This window comes from Arachis hypogaea, chromosome 7 (assembly GCF_003086295.3).
Source record: "Arachis hypogaea cultivar Tifrunner chromosome 7, arahy.Tifrunner.gnm2.J5K5, whole genome shotgun sequence".
Classification (NCBI taxonomy): Eukaryota; Viridiplantae; Streptophyta; class Magnoliopsida; order Fabales; family Fabaceae; genus Arachis; species Arachis hypogaea.
In genome coordinates this window covers 69,876,540-69,887,230 of record NC_092042.1, presented here as the reverse complement: position 1 = coordinate 69,887,230, position 10,691 = coordinate 69,876,540, and the positions used below count along the sequence as shown (strand labels likewise).

General features: G+C 34.4%; 1 protein-coding gene across 4 annotated transcripts; it reads right to left on the bottom strand.

The window, feature by feature from the left end:
- Nucleotides 1-1,751: 1,751 nt before the first annotated feature.
- LOC112703355 (cyclin-T1-3) lies at nt 1,752-9,493 on the bottom strand. Of its 4 annotated transcripts, XM_025754775.3 has the most exons (8): nt 9,060-9,410; nt 8,246-8,457; nt 7,765-8,058; nt 7,366-7,447; nt 4,336-4,470; nt 3,712-3,887; nt 3,478-3,629; nt 1,752-3,244 (listed from the first exon to the last, which is right to left on the bottom strand). In XM_025754775.3, exons 3-8 carry the CDS (start codon nt 7,989-7,991, stop codon nt 2,271-2,273), a joined length of 1,746 nt encoding a protein of 581 aa, XP_025610560.1. In that variant the 5' UTR covers nt 7,992-8,058; nt 8,246-8,457; nt 9,060-9,410; the 3' UTR covers nt 1,752-2,270. The 4 variants fall into 4 exon arrangements, with proteins under 4 accessions (XP_025610560.1, XP_025610559.1, XP_072055696.1 ...); XM_025754774.3 differs by lacking the exon at nt 8,246-8,457 and having other exon boundaries at nt 9,060-9,493; XM_072199595.1 differs by lacking the exon at nt 7,366-7,447 and having other exon boundaries at nt 9,060-9,408.
- Nucleotides 9,494-10,691: the final 1,198 nt, after the last annotated feature.

Sequence of the window (10,691 nt, the reverse complement as noted above, 5' to 3'; positions counted from 1 at the left end):
CTACTATCGAAGGATCCGAGACTTCGAGGTAAAAAAACTCTAAAGCAGATGAAAAATGACAGGGCAGTAAGACCTGATAATATCCCGATTGAGGTTTGGAAAGGTCTTGGAGAAAAAACATCAACTGGTTAACCAAGTTTTTTAATGAAATTTTAAGGTCAAAGAAGATACCTGATGAATGGAGAAAGAGCACCTTGGTACCTATCTACAAGAATAAAGGGAATATACATAATTGCAAAACTATAGAGAGATCAAGCTTATAAGTCATACCATGAAGTTATAAAAAACGGTGATAAAACAGAGGTTGAGAAAAGAGACACAAGTAACAGAGAACCAATTTGGATTTATGCCAGACAGATCTACCAGATATCGTAATAACAAAATGTATCTACATATGGTGTTTATTGATTTGGAAAAAGCGTATGATAGAGTACCAAGGGAGGTTTTATGAAAAATTTTAGAAAAAAGAATAGAGTAAGGATCACATATATTCGTGCAATCAAAGACATGTATGATAGGACCACAACTAGTGTGAAGAATCAAGGTGGTGTGACAGAGGAATTTTCCATTGGTATAGGATTACACCATGGATCTTCCTTAAGTTCATACATTTTCACATTAGTTTTGGAAGTACTCACAAAGCACATTCAAGAGCCTATGCCATGGTGCATGCTTTTTGTCGATGATATCGTCCTTTTGAGAGAGTCAATGGAACACCTAAATAAGAAGTTGGAGTTATAGAGAGAAGCTCTAGAAGTGTATGGTCTACGCATAAACCATAGCAAGACAGAATATATGGAATGTAAGTTCAGTCTGAGAAGGAAAAACCCTAATATAGAGGTAAAGATTGGAGAAAACATCCTACGAAAAGTTAAAAGTTTTAAGTATTTTAGGTGCATCATACAGGATATTAGAAAGATTGAACAGGATAAATCATAGGATCCAAGCAAGTTGGTCAAAATAGTGGAATGCATCTAGTTTTATATGCGACAAAAAAATATTTTTAAAACTTAAAGGTAAATTCTACCGCACCATTATAAGACTGGCTATGCTTTATGGTATAGAGTGTTAGGCGACTAAAGGAGAACACGAACATAAGTTGAGTGTGGCAGAAATGAATATGTTGAGATGGATGAATAGTCATACGCGATTGGATAAAATAAGGAACGAAGATATAAGAGAGAGTGTTAAAATATCACCCATTATAGAAAAGATAGTTGAATCGCATCTCAGGTAGTTTGGACATGTGGGAAGAAAACCGATAGAACATCCACTTAGAATGGTGGATGAGATGAAAGATGGATAAAGAGCGAAAGACAAAAGAAGACCTAAAAAGACCATCCATGAGGTGGTCAAACGAGATTTACATGTAAACAGTCTCTCTGTAAACATGATACATGACAGAGCACAATGACGTCGTTTGATTGATGTAACCGACCCCACTTATTAGAAGAAGGCTTTGTTGTTGTCGTTGTTTGCTCTTTTTGGAGACAACTTAAAACAAGCATAAACTTAAAAGTTTTAAATAATTATTTTAAAAGACAATCATAACCTCAAAATGGAAAAGCAGAAACAGAACTACTAAAATATTTTAAGAAAAATGTAGCAACAAAAAATCCACGAATGATCCAGAAGGATATTGCCCAACAAAGGCTTATTTTAGCCTAAGTTAATGCATGATTAATCTTTTTGTTAGGCCTAGAATGCACAAAAAAAAAATTCCCCACCTAATAATTTAGTGCTAATCTCTCTTCTCTAGAACAATATTCTATCATTAATTAGACCTGTGTTTAACTTTACACACAGCCCATCTTAGAGGGAAAAAAATCACCGTTAAATTTTGTTCCAGGCACAATCTGATCAGTCCCATAGTGGTGCAAACAACATATAGATAGCACTAAATAATTTCATTTTTACTTCCTACATCTAAGTTATTAAACCAAATATTCATTTCCCAGGACTATCCCACCTCTTAGGTACAGGAGAGAGGAACAATTTCCTTCTATTTGATTCCTCGATTCACCATCTTTACTAGCAACACGGATGATCTTGCAGGAAAATGGACATACTAAAGTCCAATTTTAATCTATATAAACACTTTAACTTCTATTGTACATTTTGCCCTCAATATGCCCGTAAGTTGACAAAATGACCCCCTTCCAACAATCTTAGGTTAAGGTATCTTTCGCTGTTTGCTAATAAGCACAAGTGTGCACCGAACAAATTTCGGAAAAATAACCGAATACACATACAGCCATGGAAAAACATGCTCAAACATGGTTTTCCTGTATGTGCCTTTTGCTATCCCTCTCAGTATGGCTTAGTCGACTGACCTTGTTTCGATCTTCCATGTAATCAAGACGATTGTTGTGGTGAGATCCAGAGCCGTAATTATGCCATGGTGAGTTCCCTGCTTTCCTCTTACGGTTCCCTGACTTGGGAGACAGCCCTAAACTCATGTCATCAAGTGCCGACACCTCGCCTTCTTCCACAGCACTTGGATCTGGTTCGTATGAAGATGACAGACCCTTTGTCCCATGAGGATGCTCATCGGCATGATCTTGATGCCTTCCATGCATATTGTCATAGTCAGATCTGTCTGAGGGCTTAGACCAGCTTTGCCTCCTTTCCTGCTTATTCTTCTCACTCTGAGGAGCCAGCTCAATTCCCTCTTCCAGTTCCTTCTCAATGAGATCATCATCATCCATGAAATCCATCTTCTTAGTTATATGGCTGGATGCTTTCCTTCGCTTCTCTAACGCAGCCTTTACCTTGTCTCTATCAATTTTTTTTATAGCATCCTGGGGTGGCCGGACAAATGTACCTTCTCTGTGATCATCTTTCTCACCATTATCTGATCGAGATCTTCCAATGTCTGGACCTTCATGTGAATTTTCCTTATACGGTAGAGCTTCCCACTCGAGATGTTGATTACCTTTGGCATCATCTTCCATCCTGTGCTTCATTTCTGAATTCCCATAATCACTATTTCTACCATGATTTGACATGGGTCGTCCACTGTGATTCGAAGTGGAAGAATCAAATGCAGGCTTTGAAGACACAGGCTTTGACGATTCAGGTCTAGATGTCTGGGAATTACTGTTTGTGGTTGCAGGTTCATCATTGCTAGTTGGAGCTTTTGTGGTGGGCCGACTGGCAACCCCACCACCTGTACTTCCTTCAACTTCATTTGAAGGTGGCATTCGATTTTGTTCATATAACTCCAACATTTGATTACTCACTTCTGCACAAAGTAGACACGGGGTTAGGTCTTGCATAAACATCGGGCAATACTCACTGTACGCTTGAATGCACACACATTCCAATAATTTAACAGTAAAATTCTTGCTATGACAACACATTAACAGAATGAGAAATAAGCAACAGGACTAAGGGAAAGATAAAAGAAATGACAATGAGATAGTACTTTGTTTTCCTTTCTTTATATCATTATTACTGGAAAAAAAGGACACCAACCCTCCAATTGGCGTGGGGTGACATCAAACTCCTGCCACCAGACCTTCTCACCATCTGACGGCAGCTTCACCTTGAGGAACTTGGCCGCAAGGAATATTGCTCCAGCTGCAATGTGATGGGGCTTAAATTGCAAGCAAAGAGACGTCCGAAGTCTGCACATCACATCCTAATTTCAGGTGGGGAAACGAAATCAAAGGCCACTGGCCATAACAAAAATGCTGTAGTCTTTCATACCCATCGTTTACAAAATTCCATGCCACTTGAGCAAGGGCATTTTGAGCAACTTTGAATTTCTTAATTGCCTCAACAAGAGGTTTATAAGGATGGTGCACATTAAGATCAAAACCAAGAGTTGCAAGAACAACCCTCTCTCCAAGTAAAATTAATTCTTTCTGCTGTTCATACACTTCCTGTGACATACATGCAACAACAATACTCGGATGAGAAAATCATATATTTGAAGTGATGGGGAAAAAAAAGAAATTTGAACTGAATTGATCCCAAGGTTAAACACCGAAAAGATATACTAGAAAACAATCACAACATTTAATCCAGCTTTAACTTGTTAAGTCATTTGCATGCAATAACAGACCTAGAGCAAGGACTCATTTTCAAAGGTAGATATTTCCCAATAGAATGGAATTTTAAAAGTGAAAAGGAACAAAGATGGACACGGAACAACAAGAAGAAAGACTTATCCCACTAAGTGGGATAAGCTACATGAATCAAACAACACCATTGAGAATGAACACAGAAACCAAAATCAACGTGGCAAAAACTTCATTAATAGCCAGTTGACATTCAGATGAGATTGCTTGGTAAAGAGAGCAAGGGTGAGAGGTATATCGTTTGATATACCTTTTGTTTTATTCTCTGGACAGCTGCTGGATCTTTCTTATGAATAATTTCATATGAAACAAGAATTACATCTTTTAGTGGGCGAGGAGTTTCTTCAACTTTCCCAGCAAGAAACATACACACTGTTGCAATTGTCTGCACAACACAAGACTTCACTAGTTACCACAATGTCTATTTAATATTTTATCTTACGTAAACTATACACCATTCAAGTAAGATGTAAGTAATCATAGTTGAGAAAACCAAATTATAGCATACCAACACAGAAAAGGATACAGGCAAGGACACAAACAAATGCTGAGCAGAGACAAGCTTAAATGTGTGAGAGAGATAGATGAAAATACACCCAAACTTCTACAGCAAAGGAAGACTTACTAAACCAGAGCATATCAGCAGCTAGTTGATGTCAGCACAGTACAACTGTACAATACTACATATACAATTTGTATCAAACTGAAAATAATCATATATTAACAAGAAAAACAATTTAACAGCAGAGTAATATATGACCCTGAACCTAGAAGCTGCTAACATTATTAATCTTGCATGTATATTAGATGTTGCAGATATGGATCCAAAGGAGCCATAGTTTTGGAATTTAAACTGGTGAACACAGAGGGTGAAACCATCTTGGACTTTTCTTTAACCTTCAGATTTCTTATAGCAAACAGTTGCTTTAAAAAGCATGATTAACACCTTATATAAGAGTGGGGTGACAGAAACTCAAATAGATTTTTCCTTGTTAGAAAATCCAAGCAGAAATTTTGTACTAATTGCAAAGTTATCTCAAGAGAGAGTTGACAACCCAATATAGGGTGCTCATTATGGATTTTCAGGTCGAACAAAAGGTGGAGAAGTCATCAAGAGAGGGACCCAGGGATCTAGTGTTGTAGATGAAAGGTGAAAAACAAAAATTCCAGAAACAAATTTAAGAAAAAGCAAGATGGGATAAGGTTGGAAGTGTAGAGATCTGGAGTCAGATGAAAGAAGTGATTAGAAAAGTAGTAAAAGAAACCAATAGAGAAATAAGAGGTCTTGGGGCAAGAGGGAGAGAATCTTGGTAACGCGACATCTAGGCAAGTGAAGGTGAAAGTCAAAACAGAATGTTTTGAACAGTGTTCTTGTGCCAAATGTGGAAAACTTGAAAATTGTTAGATGGCTAAAAATAAGACAGAAGTGGCAGTAAGGAAAGCAAGAACGAGATGCTTTTGAGGGACTTTCTCGATCTTTCGGTACACAGAAAAGAAAAAGAAGAATTTACAAGATAGCAGAAAGTTGAGAAAGAAGGGCGCGAGATTTACACGAAGTCAAGTGCATTAAGGATGAGAAGGTAAGATTGTGGTCCCTAACATAAGCATTAACAAAAGGTGGAAGAGCTTTCTATATAAGTAACAAGAAGGATTTACATATGCTCTCCATTGACTAGGAAAGGACGTGAGAGGGTAACAAAGGAGGTCATATGAAAGATCTTGTAGAAAAAGGGAGTAACGATGGCATATATTCATGTAATAAAAGACATAGTAAACAGCTAATATGAGAAACAAGGTGGTGTAACAGGAACTTCACATTGGTGTAGATAACATCATTGTTCATCTCTAAGCTTACACAGTTATACCTTTCCACCCTAGTCTTAGAGATTACTACGCATATACAAGAACCCATACCATCATGATGATATTGTTCTTATAGACAAATCGAGGGAAGATTCAAATGACATTAGTTTCGAGGTGACAAGCTATGGAAAATTGGAAATACACGGTTTGCACATGAATTGCAATAAGATTAGGTGCAAGTTCAGCAGAAATGGAGAACTAAAAAATAGAAGTGAAGATCGGAAAAACATCATATCACATCAAGAGAATTAAGTATCATGGATATATTATTCAACATAATGAAGAGTAAATTTTATTGTAATTATGCAATACTATTAGACTGGCCATGCTGTATCAAATGGAGTGTTGAGGAATAAAGCGAGAACAAAAAGTAATCATATCCCAATGGAAAGAATAAAAAATGAGAACATAAGACTGTGGAGCATATTGTGGAAACAAATCGTAGAATCTCATATTAAGAGTTTGAAGCTGTGGGGGAAAGACTAGTAAAGCATTTGATTTGGATGGTAGATCAGTTAGGAGATAGATTACTTCCCACCTTGGAGATGAAAATATTTCTCCATACCCAAGAAGTAATGTTTTCCATTATTCCATATTATTTTGGAAGGAAATATACAATCCAAAGAAAATCGAATGTTCCAAACAAAAAGACTCCGGAGCATATTGTGAAAAAAAATGGTAGAATCTCATATTAAGAGTTTGCAGCTGTGGGGGAAAGACTAGTAAAGCATCTGATTTGGATGGTAGATCAGTTAGGAGATAGATTACTTCCCACCTTGTAGATGAAAATATTTCTCCATACCCAAGAAGTAATGTTTTCCATTATTCCATATTATTTTGGAAGGAAATATACAATCCAAAGAAAATCGAATGTTCCAAACAAAAAGCCAATTTTATCATAATATACTTTGGTGATAATTGATTATAGATTATCTTTTACATCCAATATAACCATACCATCAATCTTTAGTAATGAGTACTACTTTAAATACATAAGCGTGCAAAAATAACAATAAGAAAGCCTTTCTATCACAGGAATCGAGGAGCTACATGGATCAAATTTAAGCATTCTATATATTTTTTTTTCTTCGTTGCAAGAAATTTTTTACTAGCATCGAGAAAGCTTATTTGCAACGAATAATGAACAACTGAGCATACAACTAAGCTAGCAGAATTAATATCGATGTAGCAAACTACTAGGAGTTCATAAGTTATAAATATAATCACTCAAGTTCTTGAAACAAAAATATTTAAATACAATACCCACAGTTATATACTAACAAGCCAAAAATATATTTGCTACCACTGCCTATTGATAACCATAACATAGATTTTATTCATACCTTAAGATCAAATAGAGAACAATTATCCAACAATAACAGTAAGCAATTTATCACATAGAAATATATAAACTAACCCTTCTGTCATTCTTTCCATGGGACTGCCTAAGAAAGAACCGATGACAAAATATTATTGCTGTTGCAATAGTCACCTGAGGTCTGCATCAGTATCACAATTAAATCAGCGGCAAGAACATGCCAAATGAAGTTAAATGAATTTATCACCACTTAAATATAAAGACATCTGATACCCCTAATGTGTTCTTACGAAGAAACTTATCACTGCGACATGCTAACACAACCTTAAATATGGTATGCTTTAATTTAATACATTGTAAAATCAGGCACACATTTATATCAGTTGATAGTGGAACAAAGAACAAAGAATTATTAAATAGCTTAAACTGGCAAATAATAAACAATTGCCATCTGCATTTAAGGAGATAGTTCACTGAGGCTACCAGTAAAAAACTCACACTTTAAGTCTCATGCCTAAATCTTGCAGAAATGTGCAGTATGATTTGCGTAGGTAAGTTTCTTTCTTTAAATCTATGCCATCGTTTTTGGATGGTGAATTTTCCTCAATCTCCTTCCTAGAAAAGTACCAGCGAGAGCCATCCTCTGGTTTCTCTTGAGAGTATCTTTGAGAACCACCTTGCTGTGTTCCATGATGAGAAGCATCACCAAGCAACAATCCAGCCATGAGGTTGAGAGTTGGTAGAACTTTACTCAATCACAATGCAATGTACGTCACCAATTAAAATTGTCCCCTATCCATTAAATGCAATAACATAAGAAACAAAGAGGCAATGTAACAAGGGAGTAAATAATAATGACAAAAATGAAAAACCATCCCATGTTATGTCATGACATGCTAATATATTAAACTATCTCTCAATTCATTTTTTCCTTTTCAAACCAGCTTTAATTATGTCAAACATGAAATACACATCTCACTTTTTCTCCAATCTGTTTCGTATCAGCCTAATTCAAAGTTGCTTAACTCTATCCCATCAATGAGAGTGACAACCCAAAGTATATCCTCCAGTGACCGTTATCATCGCCTTTAATGCTAAAGTCTCAACTTTAGATTCAATCTTCTAACACTAACACCAAGGTGCATTTGTTTAATCTTTTACACCTTTTCTTCGTGTGTTACTTTCTCCAACCTGAAGAAAATGCTAAATTATCACTTTTCGACTTTTAACGTTTCAACAACCCCCCCCCCCTCCTCCCCCCGAAAAAAATTTTATCAGATTATCTGTCTTATTTATTTATAGTTTTAAAAATATCTTTCAATAAAGAAAAGCATTTAACTTCTCAAGAATGCCAATACAAATTGGCCCGAACCCGCTATGAAAGGGTAAAAGTAGGAAACAAATTAAAAAGCTTTACATCACCAATTTGACATTCGATAACCCAAACCAAATGTCTCAAGAACTCAACTTTAATAAACCTCTAATAACTAATCTATCCATCATAAAAATCTACCAAAGAAAGAAAACATAAAACTAAGTTCCATTCCACAATAATATCCATGATTTTAAAGCCTAAAAAGCACTAGAAGAATTCACATAAACACTCGAACAACGAAGTTTACAAACATAATAATAAAACTTAATGATACCCGAAAGCGTACACTACTCTATTAATCGAAAATAAAAAGATAAACCAGAAAATAAAATAAAACAAAATATTGAAGCTGAAAATTCCCGGAACCAACGCCATTAAGTTCGTGGGCAACATCAAATACTCAAAATTTAAGGTTTACCTGAAGTCAAAAAGAGGAAAACCAAAGTTCAATTCCGGTTTCGGAGAAGAATTCGAGGAGGGCGACACAAAACTTTCACCTCAAGCAGCGAGAGCGCGAAACCGAAATCAAAGCGTCCGCTGCAAAACGCGTCTATAGGGAGAATGGGTTTTTGCGACTTTACGTTACTGTGTAAGAGAAGAGAGAGCAAAGAAACGGAAAGAAGAGAAAAGAAGAAGATTTTTGACGATTTTAGAAATTAGGGTTTATACTGAAAAATAAAAAGAAGAGAGAAGAATGGAACTACGCCGTATCAGCGACCTTATACAGAGAACCGAACAGCGTCCTAGTGTCTTACACACCAACACTCACTCTTTTCTCTTTCGGTCTCTTTTTTTATATATATGAATTTTTTTTTTTTGTGTCTTTTTTGTTATATGATTTATTTATGATTTATTCTTCCTGTTGTGAATTTATTTTTCATATAAAATTCATTGGCAGTATAAAAAATACAGATAATTAGTTGCATATTATTATATTAATTTATAAGGTTTAATTATTCTGTTAATTCCTATAGTTTTGAAAAATTTTTAATTAGGTTCTTATATTTTTTTTCTTCTTTTAGTTAGATTTTACACCAAATTTTTTTTTCAATTAAGTTCCTGTTGGCTGGCTTAATTTTATAGGACCCAACTAAAAAAAATTTTAATACAAAGATCCAAATAAAAGAAAAAAAAAGTGTAGAAATCTAATTAAAAAATTAGTGCAAAGATTCAATTAAAAGGAAAAAAGTACAGAAATTTAATTAAGAATTTTGTAAAACTATAAGGACTAATAGAATAATTAAATCTATTTATAAATTAAATGTATAAATCTAATTAAATGATTATATTATATATACGCTTTATAATAAACATTAAAAAACAAAAAGATAAAGAATAATTATGTAAAATATTTTATATTATCAATACATTGAAATTAAATTCAATAAATATATTTTTTGGTGATACAATAAATATATTATTTTTAAATTAATAATTTTTTCCATAAATAATCAAATCTTTAGAGTATTTTGTTCTGCGTTTTCATTTTTGATCTTTTATGAAGGAAAAATATAGAACAGTGAAAATAATAAATCTTACTTTTTGTTTTTCATATAAGGGAAGAGGGTTTTGATCAACTCTCTTCTTCGACACTTTGCAGTTTTAATTTGTAAAGGATTTCAAGGACGACCATGAGTTTCTAATTCTCCTCGATTAAGGTTAGGAGCTCTGTTAGTTCTATGGATTAACCTAATAACTATTCCTTCTACCTCTAATTGATGCAATTGATTTCTTCTTAAGAAAAAGATTTTCTTTCTTCATCTTAAAGAGTTTGAATGTGTTGGAAAATAATTCTTCTCTGACTTAAATTTTCTTAATTTTTTGGAAAAGTTGATTAATTGAATTAAATTTGAAAACCGTTTCTCATAATTCTTAAGTTTTGAAACTAGATCGATAAGTGACATAAAATCAACTAGGTTAAATTCTTATAAATCGTATAGCTTTATAAATCAGAGACGTATGTAACTCTTTTCTTGATTGAGTGACTAAGGGATTAATGTTTAAATAGGTAAAAGAGAAATTGAATCACCAAGGGATTAGGGTTTAATTA